Source organism: Rousettus aegyptiacus, unplaced genomic scaffold, assembly GCF_014176215.1.
Source record: "Rousettus aegyptiacus isolate mRouAeg1 unplaced genomic scaffold, mRouAeg1.p scaffold_m13_p_16, whole genome shotgun sequence".
In the NCBI taxonomy this organism is placed as follows: domain Eukaryota; kingdom Metazoa; phylum Chordata; class Mammalia; order Chiroptera; family Pteropodidae; genus Rousettus; species Rousettus aegyptiacus.
This window is the reverse complement of record NW_023416291.1, coordinates 12496901-12510509: the sequence shown is the minus strand read 5'-3', so window position 1 is coordinate 12510509 and position 13609 is coordinate 12496901. Positions and strand designations below refer to the sequence as shown.

At 38.7% G+C, this 13609-nt stretch overlaps 1 protein-coding gene across 7 annotated transcripts in view; it reads left to right on the top strand.

Annotated features, from left to right (window-relative positions):
- Positions 1-13609, top strand: part of INPP4B (inositol polyphosphate-4-phosphatase type II B) — a 553469-nt gene that overhangs the window by 483116 nt on the left and 56744 nt on the right. For all 7 annotated transcript variants that reach the window (XM_036233518.1, XM_016123282.2, XM_036233519.1 and 4 more), the window contains 3 exons: positions 8708-8880; positions 10023-10146; positions 11279-11396. In XM_036233518.1, the coding sequence (XP_036089411.1) occupies positions 8708-8880; positions 10023-10146; positions 11279-11396 (415 nt within the window). The remainder of the gene's footprint in view (positions 1-8707; positions 8881-10022; positions 10147-11278; positions 11397-13609) is intronic.

Here is a 13609-nt window from a genome sequence, read left to right as displayed (position 1 = left end):
TCATAATGTGAAAAAAAACAACACTCGACTTAGAGCCAAGAAACTTGGCAAGTCCAGAATTTACTTATTTGGTACATGACCTTGGGCAGATCACTTGAGTTCTCCAGACCTCACTTTGTTGGTAAAATAAATATCATCTGCAAAATCTTGAAATATCTTCCAGTTCTAGAGTTTTCTGATAATAAAAATGCCACGTGATTTAAAGTGATATTTTTTCCTTTCCCTTCAGTTGTTCGACATATTTTAATTGAGCACCTACTATGTGTCAGGCACTATTCTAGACACTTGGGATACCCCGGTGAACAACACGGACAAAACACCTGCCCTCCTGAAGTTTATGCTTTTGTATCAGAAAGATGTTAAGAAATAACATGAGAAAGAAGGACATTACATAATATGTCAATGGTGACAAATGCTGCGAGAAGATATAGAGCAAAGTCAGAGTTTGGGGATGTTGTTGGAGGGCAGCGGTCAAAGTTTAGGGGAGCAGTCAGTGTAAGCTTCGCCGTGTCTGAGCAGAGACACGGGAGGTGAGGAGTTGAGCCGTGTGGATACTGAGGGAAGGATGTGTTGGGTACAGAAAACAGTGTAGAAGCCCCGGGGCGGACATGTGCCTTCCTCGATCTTGAAACAGCAAGGAAGCGGGTTTGGTTTGAACAGAGAAAGTGAATTGGAGGGAATAGAGGACAAATTTGAAGAAGTAACTGGGGGAAGGGTCATGGAGGGACTTCGTATTGACTTTGGCTTTTGCACTGAGGAAAATAAGAAGCAGTCGGAGTATTTTGAGCAGAGGATTAATTTTATTTGATTGAGACTTTAACAACTAGGCTGTTATGTCGAGATCGGACTGTCAAACCAGCTAGAAAGCTAATGTAATTATCCAAGTGAGGCAGGATGGTGGCTTGGACTAAGAAGGTGGCAATGGAGGTGATGAAAAGTCGTTGGACCCTGTACTTATGTTGACGATAATGCCATCAGAGTTTTCTGAATATTTGAATGGGAGAGTAAGAGAAAAGTAGAGGTCAAGGGAGGGTTAGTTTTTAAAGATGAGAAGATAATAGCATTAATGGGTATGATCCAGTAACAAAGGAAACATTGATAAGGTAGAAAGAAAGGGAGAAAATTGCTTCCATGACACTCAAGTAGGTTAGAGTCGATGACATCTGGCGAACAGGCATTGGAGCTGGTCTTAGCTCAGGAAGTTTTATGGGGCTTCTCCCAGAAACAGGTGACAAGGAAGAGTGTCAGAAACAAGGCTGAGAGCTGAGCGGATGCTGAGTCACATGTAAATTACTTTATGATTGTTTCAATTTTTCAGAGATAGGAGCTAACATTTTGGGGCGACTTAATATGCACTAAAAACTTTTTAAATGTTGCCTGCGCTATTTAATTCTTGAAACAGTCATCTGAGTGATTCTTCACGATTAATGGGCCGAGGCGCAGAGAGCGGGAATTGCCTGCGCCTCCCCTCTTAGCCTCTGCACGGCCCTGCTTCTGTTCTTTCCAGAAAAAAAAGCATCTCGAATCATACTCTGTGCAGATCATTTTTTTGCTGTGACCCTTTTAGCAAAATGTTAAGTTTTATCAGACACAAATTAGTGACATTACGCGATAACTTTATGAAAATCAGTCCCATAGGTTATCTTTTTAAAATTTGCTGTGGGATTGTACCTAATACATGGCAGGAGATTTACACTGGAAAAATCACTTAACTTTCTCATAAATCTCCTGATGCTTACACCCGCAGAGAAACTGGGATAGAGAAAGAAAAGAAAGTCATCCCTCCCATCTGAGAAACTTTGGGGCGTATGATTATAGGATGAAACGGCCTGAGAAATGGTACTGTTTACATTATGTTTCATTATTTGGCCTACTTACTTACTCAGCACGTATAAGAAAACTCATTTACGTGAGGTTTTTTTGTGTGTTTGTAGAAATATGTGTGTGTGTGTATTTTTTTTAAAAAAATGATGTAGTATATTCTACTGGCCTTGAACTTTACTAGAAAACAACTAAGCTCACCTAGTTCACTTCAGGATAAAATGTCTCCTCTTCCCTCCTCTGGAGGCCTGTGCTACAATCAGGCTTCAATCAACTCAGTAGTCACTACCTCTCCTCCATCTTAGTAACTGGAAATAATTTAAATGGCAAGAGCTCTCTGATGCAGATGTCTTAGAGATTTCAGGTTATTCAATGACCTATAACATATGCAGCTTATTTTTAAATGCTCAGCATGTTTGTAGGCCAGAGTCTTCGTGTTATAGTTTTGTGTTTTTTAGTGTTTTGTTTTGTTTTGTTTTGTTTTGTTTTTTTGTTTTGGGTTTGTTTTTTGTTTTTTGTTTTTGTTTTGTTTTGTTTGTTTTTGTTTTTGTTTTTAAGGCTGAAAGACAAAATAAGCCCCAAGAATGTGAGCAGGTAACTCCTGGTGCAGTGTAACCCCTGGCTCAAAACTTTGTGCTCCACTAAATGCAGAACTTGTTTAATCAGTGGATTTAGTTCCTGGAAACTGTCTTAGCAGAATTTACTTAAGGCCTTTGACTTTGTGCTATGAAATGAGAAGTTTAACCAGGATATCAGTATATCAGTTGATGCATTTCCTTCGCTATTTTTCTAAGAGCGAGACTAGAAAGTTTTATGACACTGTGCTCAGGCTGGCAGAATTCAAACAAACAAGCTTCCCTTGACATGATAAAAAGCCGCCTTTGTTCCTCTCACAGCAGTTAGTGTCGAGTTAAGCAGTACACTCATTTTGTAATACGTCTGGAAGGGCCAACTTCGGTCACTTACCTTGGGTCATAGTGCAGTGGACAGGACGAGGAGCGCATTTTGAGATACGTGTTGGACCTATGTGGGAACACCCTGGGTGCCTTTAGGACTGCCCGAGGCGGAGCAGGGGGAGGCATGGCGGTCACGCACAGCTTCCCCAAGGGGTTACCATGAAGCTTGTTTCCATGCGTTCTTCCCAATGCCCATTATTTCTAGATCCGATCTTGCTTTTGGTTCCCTAACCACACATACTCTACACCTTCCCCTTTCTCTCCTCACCCCTACTTACATCACCCTCTACCCCTACCATGGTGACCATCCCCACAGCTTTCCGTTTTTGGTTTTTTTGTTTTTTTTTTTCTCATAGCTTCAGGCTCAACTTTGACTTCCGCTTTATTCAGCCTTTTCCAAGTCCCTGAGTCGTCTGAGCCTGAACCCGTTCCTTGTTCCCTGCTAGTCCCCTTTATGGCCCCTCCAGTCAGTTTATGGCATCTGTTCATGGCATTTGGTACCATCGCACCAGGCATCCCTCCCAGAAAGCCTCACTGATGCAAGCCATCGGCTTCCCCGAACTCCTTCCACCTTCCTTCGTGTGCCCAGTAAACAACACAACCGAGAACGGATATGGTCTTCTCACCAGAGACTTATTCTGTTGCCCCTGAGCTCTTCATGGTTCGGAATGTGTTTTGTCACTGCCTGAGCTTTTACAGCACTGACCATACTCCTTGCTATTGTAGATATTACCTTATACCTCTTCCCTTCCCTTCTATACTTTAAGCTCCTTGAAGGCAGGGGCTACTGAGTTATAAATACTAGTATCACCTGTAGGACCTCACAGATAAGAGTTTCTATTTGTCTAACAGATGAGTATATTCACTGCGGTGGCAGTGATAAAAGGAGAGAGGAAGTGGTATGCAGAAGATAGGTTAGCATTTGTTGAAGAAAGGTAAATGCAGACTGATTTTTAGATTCCTGGAGCAAAGCCAGGGGATGGATGACAAAGAGGGGCAAGGAGTTAGCAAGACTTGGAGGAGGACTTTTTGAGTGGCCAGGGAAGACTCTCTAGGCAGAGGAGCCTCAGAAGATGCTTTTCTTCCTCCGATTACTCGTGCATTGTCTGGATTCGCCTAGTCTCTGTGCTCCCTAATCCTGGGATATGTCCAGATGCTCAGGGGCCTTCTCTGGGCTTGGGTCTAGAGTCTACAATCAAAGTCAGCCATGTCTCTTGTCCTCATACAAAGGAGTTTAGCTGTAAAGTATGTGGAGAGGAAGCCTTATTATTAAGCGACCCCTCCCATTACGGTGTTCATGTTGTAAAACTGTAAATGGAAGATGCCGCTTCGCTCCAAGGGGCGCGTGGGCTGGCACAGCTGGTCGATGTGGGACACAGGCCTTTCGAACGCAGCAAGGACTCTGGACAGGAAACTCGACGTCCCTCACCTCCAGCCCCTGGAACCCACTGCCACACATTCTGTGCCACCTGGGGTTTGGGCATCGCATAAAGGCCCCGTCAGCTGCGCAATTGGTCTCTGATCCTCTCACAACCTTGGCAGTTTTATCACCCTCCGTAAAGGCCATTCTGATTGCTTGGCGTCACAGTTCATCATTTTCTTAATTCGGGTGAATCCTCAAAGCTGGGCTCATTTCTTCTCATCTCTTTGCGTAAAGTTTAATGGGCATATAATCTTTTAGCTTCCATTTTATTCTATGTCTGAAAAGTCGTGATAACAAAAATAACAATGGCTACACACCCGTGTGAAGTTAATTCTTTTAAATGAGTAAAGAAGACCAAGCACCTGAGAAGAAAATGGCTCTGAAATTGGCAAGTGAGCATTATGTTCTGCTACAGTTGGTTGGCATGTGGCTCCTTTATTTTCCCCCTGAGTCACTTAAGTGCCATTGAGCTCAGAGGACATGAACATCCTGTACAGGAAATGGATGGTGTGTGGAGGAGGCGAAAGGAGGTTCTCTGAATCCTCCAGAGAGCTTCACTAGAATATGTTACAGAAATGTGTCAACGGCTGGAAAACAGGCTCCTCTGGGACGGCTTCCAGCACACTCCACAAAGCTCAGGAAAAGCTCGGCTAAGCCACACGCATTCTGTTTTCCTGAGGAAAGACTCTGCTTGTTGGTCTCAGGGTTAAGGAGGTTCGGGGAGTTTTTATAAAGGACACTAAAACATGCTTTTCGTATTTTCCTCTGGCACCGAAAAGAGGCCAGGGATAGAGTCAATGATGTGGCACTTTAAGTGTCCACTGGGCCTGTTCACTCCTGGGGAGATGCTGAGGCAGTGACCACACAGTAGCAAGTCCTCAGCTGCCCAGCTGCACTGGCTCTGTCGTGTGTGTGTGTGTGTGTGTGTGTGTGTGAGAGAGAGAGAGAGAGAGAGAGAGAGAGAGAGAGAGAGAGAATGAGAGAGAGAGAGAGAGAGAGAGAGAGAGAGAGAGAGAGAAATTGCAGTTGAAACTTGAAGAACCTGAACTCAGAAGAGTGGACGTCTGTCTGCATTTCAGGATCTGTGACTGAAGAGAGCAGAGTGAACACCACGTTCACTTCTGTGAGGGAAGGGCTTTATCATGAGGACAATATAAATGCCATGTCAGTCGTGAGGTATGGAGAGACACAAAGGTGTGGGGGAAGTGACAGTAGTCTCAAGATTGTCACGAACTGCAGCTTTTTTTTTTTTTTCTTTTCCCAAAAATATCTTTCGGGAGAAAACTAAAGCATTTGCTGTTTCTTTGCGATAATGATTTGGACGGCTCATTGGAGCAAAAAGGCCGTTTATGAACTGACTTCATCCATTCTTTGGCCTGTCATACCACATTGTGTTTATTTTGCAACCTGAGATTTGCACCGAGTGAATATTATTAGCAGGGAACAAAACCTGTATTCATTGCGATTTGCATTTTCCAGTGCGGATTTTCTTTATCTGCTGAACTTGAATCACTTCTATTCTAGAAAAAACAAACAAACAAACATGATTTTTAGCCCTCAGGTATGCTTCTCCATAAAAAGCTTACTACTATCTTTAAGACATTTAACCTTGCTCAAAAACTTATAATTTTCTCATCCATAATTAATATTTTCTTATACTGTCATTTTTAAAAATTTTATCCATAAAAAGTATATATAATTATAGTAAATGGAGACACTGGAATATTGTTAGTGTAAGACAAGTATCTCACAATGCTCCTAGATTTACTTTTATTCTAGTAGAACTAGAAATATCTCTTTTTTTTTTTTTACTTTCTGATTGAAATTTATGATTAAGAATCAACTGGTTAAATAAATGTGAGGATAGGTTTCGAAGTGAGTAAAGAAATTATTCCGATGCTAATGATGAACTCTGTGAAGATTCCTCTTTTCAAGACCTTCAAGAAAAACCAACGGCTCTATTGAATTTGAGCTGTCGCTTAGTATCTCTCAAGGGAAAAAAAAGTAGACGCAGTTAAATTTCCATTTTCTAACTCGGAGGATATCACGCTCAGGACTAAGGTTTTGACCCTTTGACACGGGATCGTATGATGCCAGCTGCCTAAACAATATGTAGGGAATTACGCAAACGTGTCGAAAAGTTTAAATCTGTTATTGGAATGGGGTAAGTGGCAAAGAGGTTCTCCTTCAGCCTGAGAGAGCAGTGCCACCTACTGCACACAAGTTTTATTTTCTGTTTGAGAATTCTTTAGCAGAAACTGCTCTCTACAGACTAAGCGCAAAAAATTGGGTTACAGTCAGTTATCTCTTAAGATCTACATCTGGGTCAATTTATTGAAATAGTTGTTTTGTTCATGTGTGCATGTATTAGTCAATACGTTCCTATTGAGAACAGTAACAAAATTAAAGAGCAGCAGAGAATGGGAGATAAAATAATATAAATATAAATAAACTAGGAATATGGACTGTTCCTTCTTAACATCTATTGATACGTCTTTCATTCTGAAACTAAGCCTGATGCACATCCATTTGCCTTTCTACATACAGTAATGACATAGAATAAATAGTTGTCCGATGTTTGTTTAAATAGAGCCATTGTTCATATCTGATCCTAGGTTGCCCACAAGTGAGTCCTTTATTAAATGAATACAGAATTAATAGGTCTTCATTGAATTCCCCTTTCTCTAGTGATTTTTATTGCTATCATAACCTTAATTCCACAATATTTTAAATAACAACTCCTAATGTTCCTAATGTATGTTTCATTACAGCATTATATAAGCATTTGCACAGGTTATTAACAAGAGCATATCTTTTTATTAAGTTAAGATCATTAATTACCCTTTCAACCATTTGGGTTAATTTCATCTAGTTTATTACACCACAGCATAAAATAAATAAGTGGCAATAGACATGGTACAATAGTGATTATGATTCTTTTTATCGTTTACTATAACTCTTCCAAGGTCTTAACTGGTTATTGACCACACACATTACTCTCAATGAAATTTACATTTTTGTGCTGAAAAGTTCATATTATTTCAGATACTAATTTAAAATTAATTTTCCAGCACACACTCATTTCTATTAAATCTTATCTGTCATACATACTATTAATATATTTATGTATTAATGGAATGTCACATGGTCTGAAATTTATAATATTTGACATTTTTTAGGACTTTGATTTTCAAATAAGCTGAAACAGAATAGTACACCTTGTTTCTATATCATATGCCAAAGTCATAATTATATAATTGAAATATGTTAAAAATCTAGACAAAGAAAAAGTACAGATGGCTTCAATTTTGTATTTTTGTTTGAAGAGAAACCTATTCATATTCCAAATACTGTCAAAATTGATTTTTTTGTACTTGTCTATATCTGAAAACACTTGTTATCTTTATTGTAACTTAACTCATTCAGTTAAAACTGATTGATCATCTGCTATATGTTAGATACTATGCTAGGTTCTGGAAATTCGGTGATTAAAACATAAATTTCTTACCCTCAGTGAAATTTCTTGCAGAGCAAACAGTGCATAGGAACTGTAAGGAAGAGGAGCTGTGGGCAGGGAAGGAAGTGAACTCAACCCAAACTTTAGCAAATGGCTTATGTTACTTTAGTTAGTTAGGAGGAAGGTCCAGGAGGACGGAATATCTGAACTGAGTCTACAGGTAAGATAAGGTGCTTGTCAAGAAGCTAAACAGACGATGAGTGTTCCGGGGTTGGAGATGAGATTTTCAGAAACACTGAGATGAGAGAACAGGACAGGTTTTGGGAGCTACATTCTGTTCATTTCACTAGGACTCAAGATGGCAAAGGAAGAAGTTCTGAGAGACGAGACTAGACAGGTAGGCAGAGAGGTCAGGTCGTGAAGGATCTTTTATGCATTTGGACTTTACCATGAATGCTTTAGTGTCTTTTAAAGATTTTAAGCAAGGGAGTGAGTGATGAGATCAGATTCAAACCAATTAGAAAGTTGCCTGGAGCAACACTTGAGAAGAATTTGAGTGAGGTGTAGCTGTAGGAAGGTAAATCAGTTAGGGAATGGGATCGAAAGTGATCCAAGGAGGTAATAAGTGCTGATGAGAGAGGGCAAGAAGGCGGATATTTGATGGTATTACAGTACTAAGACTATTTTAATGACCCAGTAAATGTGAAGACTGTAGAAGTCCAGGAAAACTTGCTTCCAGCGTGCGAAGAGTCTGGCGGCACCGTCCACTAAGACAGAGGCAGTGCACAGATGGGAGATGAGCCGAGAGGAGAGGGGTTCTAACATAAATATCTTAAATACGCCCAAGTCCAGAGGTCGCGTCCACTGGGCGGCTGGTTACAGACTTCTGGAGTTCAGAGGAGGGACTTGGATCGAAGACCTTCTGATCTAATCTTTGCAAATCCTTAACAATATGTATAACTTGACCGAAAAAATAATAGATTGGTTCTGTCCTCCAAGACATTCCTTTATTTACCCCACTGTTCTTGTGCCCCCTTTTTCCCCTCCCAGAGGACTGGTATGAACAGTTGTACCCCCTCATCCTTACCCTGAAGGACTGCATGGGAGAGGTGGTGAACCGAGCCAAGCAGTCCCTGACCTTCGTGCTCCTTCAGGAACTTGCTTACAGCTTGCCCCAGTGTCTGATGCTGACTCTGAGAAGGGACATCGTCTTCAGCCAAGCGGTAGGTGCCTCTCGTTGTTGCGAGTACAGCACTGTGCCCGGTTGTTCAATATGACCCGTGGTGAAGATAGCAGTCTTTCTTGAGCAGTTTTATGTTTAAAGGGATCCTTTCCTTATAGTTTTGGTACACAGTTTTTCTTATTCATAATAAATATGAACCAAATGTTGCATAAAGCTGGTTTATAAGACTTAAGTATTTATTTCTGCAAAGACATGGCTAAGTCTCTACCATGTGCATTCTATTTCACAGTGCAGAGGATCACTTATCTTATCACTGTATCATGCCTTGGGGCATCTGTACAGTCTGCAGTGTAAGGGACAGCTGCCTTGCACTGCAGGTGGCCAGCTAGGACTGGCAAAGGAGCCTGTTTGCAACCCCTTATTTATACATCTCCTTCATGAATCCCAGAACAGGTCTCAGAATGATGCCTTCTTTCATTTATAAAATAAATTTGCCAGCAGGAAGGCTTGAACGGAAGTTTTACAGGACCAGCTCCACCGATTCCACAATACCATAGCCAGCTTCCATCACGGATACTGTACTGGGGTCTTCCTTCTCCCCTCCAGCTTCTACAATGATTGTATTTTTCAGACAGATACAGGGAGGGCAAGAGACAGACGTCTCTCAATCTAAACATTTCAGGTGAAGGTAATATTTTAACCAAACTGTCCCTGTACCCCACTATTTCGTGCATGGTCCAGTGACAAATGAAGCTAACTGCGTGTCAAGCTTTCTTCTCTGCCTGATACACATTTTTTCATTGTGTTTTTTAAATGACTCTACAAAATGAGTACTCTTGTCTCTATATGTGCAAAAAACATTTTTAAAAATATTTGGAAGTGTTAAATAACATCTTATGGGTTCACTGCTAGACATGGTAGAGACGGAATTTGCAGACATATCAACCTGACCCAAAAGTCCATGCTCTTCCCTCTTCCCCGATGCTGCCTTCCCCAAGCCTTACTAGATCACACTGTCAGCAGGTTTCAAAATAGATATATAAATAGTTAAAAGTTTTGTTATACATACTTGAAAATTTTTAATTAAATCTCTGATTCCTCAGAAGTCTTCGATAGTTTTAAATTAAAGTTTGCTGACCCCCATCAATTTTTTTCAATGATTTTTTTTTTTTTTTTTTTTAGCTTGCTGGATTGGTTTGTGGTTTTATCATCAAGTTACACACAAGTTTGCATGACCCTGGCTTCCTACAGCAGCTTCACACGGTGGGATTAATTGTACAATACGAAGGACTGCTAAGTACATACAGTGAGTATGGCTTCAGCACACGTTAAAATCATATTCCTATTCATAAGGATATTTGATCCATAGAATCTTCAGCTAAAAATGAGAAGCAAATCTTTATTGCATCGAACTTTACAGAAATAATTTAACTTTTAATTCTTTTTATTCACCTATAACTGTACTTTTATCCTAATTATATTATAAAAATGGAATTATAGATTATTTCACAGTAGAGTCCTGAGAAGCCATCTGGCTTTTTTAATATAAAAGGCTCTATGCCAACTTGTTTCAATGACTGGATTTTGAAAGTCCCAACCCTCTAAGGCCTAGAACTACACTGTTTAGTACATAACTTGGTATAGCTGTTGAGCACTTAAAATGTACCTAGTCCAAATCAATATGTACTATATGTGTATATGGATTCCAAAGACTAATAAAAAAGTTTATATTAATAATTATTTTATATTGATTTATAGATGAAATGATATTTTAGATATGTTGGATTAAAGTAAAGTTTATTATTAAAATAAATGTTAACTTTTATTTTACTCTTAAAATACAATTTAGAAAATGTAAGTTATATATATAATTCACATTATATTTCTATTGGACCATACTGATCTCAAATTGTACTCAATTACCTCCCTCTTAGGCTTTATTTGTCAGTGTATTACCATATAGAACTAGCATGAGCCTAGGTCAGTGATCTGCAATTCAACCATCTCTATTATTTCTAGCAATCGAATGTCAGGACTGCCAATGGAAAGGGATCTGCATGACACTTTGTTTCATAAAGAAGTTAAAACATGGGTGGTGAACACACAATGCAATATATATATGACATCCTGTTGAATTGTACACTTGAAATTTATTTGATTTTAGCAATCAATGTCACTCCAATCATTTTTAATAAAAATGTCTCTCTATCCTCCCAGCAAATGTATATAACTTCTCCCCTTTAAGGGTACATGGACTGCTGGAGTCCATTGGAATGGCTCTTATTTGAATGATAAACACCTTCAACCTTTGAGGAAAAGCATTTGAAACAGATATGTTACATTCAGAAACTCATTTAGTAAAATACTAGAATAAATTTCAGCAGTGACATTTCCTTCAAATAGTATGTTTGTAACAAGGTTCCTTTTCCCTTGTTTAGGTGATGAAATCGGAATGCTAGAGGACATGGCTGTTGGCATTTCGGATTTGAAGAAAGTTGCATTTAAAATAATTGAAGCTAAATCCAATGATGTCTTGCCAGTTATAACAGGAAGGCGGTAAGTGCACCCCAGGCTTTGAGACCAGGCTTTGTGTTAGCTCTCTGTATTGACGCCTGACGAAGGAGCCAAGGAGAACTAAGGCTTAGCTTGGAAATTTTTCCTTTGTTCTTTTTTCCTTTTTTTTTTTTTTTTTTTTTTTTTTGGTGAAAAAAAAAAATGTAGGTGAAATGACAGGGGAAGACCTTGAAAAAATTCCTAGAAGTCTCATGACTGTTTATAGATTGCACTGTTGTGAAGTCAGTATGAGAACACATACCTATGAAATAAGGAATTCAAAGTAATAGCGTACACGAGAAGAGCATTTTTTTCTTTATTACTGTCTACTCCGAGGCTCTGGATATTTTTACTTTTGCTGGAATCATTTGGTTAATAGCATCATAACTCTTGGAATGACTTTATATTAAATTCTCTTAAAAGCAGCAACATTTTAGAAAAGATGTATTTCTATATCGGAGGTATAAACCACCATTTTTCTTAATTATTTTTGACAATTCCCTCCCAGACTGAGATTTCCGAGAATGGTCTTAAATAAATAGTTTCGAAGGTCAGTGTATGATGGGCAGAACATCAGAAATAATTAAGAAAAATGATGGGTGTAGTATTGACCTCCAACAGAAGAATTATGTCATATGGTAAATCATTTCAATCAGAAGTCCTCCAAATTTAAAACATTCTAGTGTTACCACTTCCCAGTGCTGCCGGAGGGTAGTTGAAATTTGAAACATTCTCAGAATAAATATGAGTGTGCAAAAGAGACAGTTCTGTTTATGTCAGAGGAAGATGGAGAGGAGACTAAGTATGAAAGTTCAAACTAAACTTAGTTTCTTGACTGTAGTAAACATATGATAATTTTCTGTGAAGGATGCCCCAAGATATATGGTTGAATGAAAGGTGACTGCTTCTTATGTGTAAAGAAAAACCACAGCCTCATAAAACTAAATATTTCATCTGGAAATTTAAGCTTAATTGGTCATTCATTGGAAGAAATAAGAATAAAATTGCTCATGCACACACTTGGAACATAGTCCCCTTCTGTATTACTATGAAGATTATTCTCAAAAGTGAGGAACGGATACTTTTATCACAGTTTGTAAAGGAAGCTTACCAGGCCATTACCAGGCAGAGTACAGGACACTGTTTCTACGGGAATTTTTCAGGCTGTATCTAAATTCAAAAATTATCATACAGATGAGAGCAAGACTTCTAGAATGGCAAAGTGAGCAGCTTGACAAATCCCCTCTCTAGAAAGCAGCGTTAAAATTGGACCGAATTGTCTAAGACAGTCATTTAGGACTGAGGGAATAATGCACATGCAAATTTACAACTACTTATTCATGGAAAACTAGCGAGCATTGGATAAGACAGTTTGGAGTCTGTGGCATTTTTGACAAAGGTTGCTTCCATCACCACCACTTCATTAGCATAGTTTTACTAGGGAAAAAGAGTCATGGAAATCCATAGTTTTACTACCAGAGGAGGCTGACTTGGCTTGCATTAGAGAGCAGGAAAAAAGCACACTCTTGAAAGATTATCAGAAATAGTGGTGATTCAGGAAATTTCATTCAAAATTGCATCCCAAAGAATAATTACATCAAACTAAATTCAACAAAGTACTCTAAGAATTGTACACAGAAGACACAAAATGTTGCTTAAAGAAATTAATAAAAGCTAGTAAATAGAAAGACAGTCCATATTCGCAAATTCAAATTCTCAATATTGTTTAACAGCCATTTCTCCACAAATTGATCTATAGATTCAATATAATCACTATGTACACCTTAGTTGCTGTTTTTTTGTTTTGTTTTGTTTTGTTTTGTGGAAATCGGCAAGCTAAATCTGAAATAAACATGAAAATCCAAAGTACCCATAATGCCGAAAACAATTGTATAGAAGAAAAAAAATGTTGGAGGTCTTATACTTTCTGATTTCAAAACTTACTATAAAAACTACAATAATCGAGACCATATAGTACTGGCATAAGTATATACATGTAGATTAATGGAACAGAATTTAGAGTCCAGAAATACACTATTACTTTTATCAATTTGCCAAGACAATTCAATGGCAAATGGAGGGTCTTTTCAAAAAATGTTGCCATGACAATTTGTTCTTCACATGCATAAGAGAAAGTAAAAATAATTTCACAATTATTTTCACAAAAATAATTTTTGTGAAAATAATTGTGACTCTAATTTCTTGTGCTTCTTTTC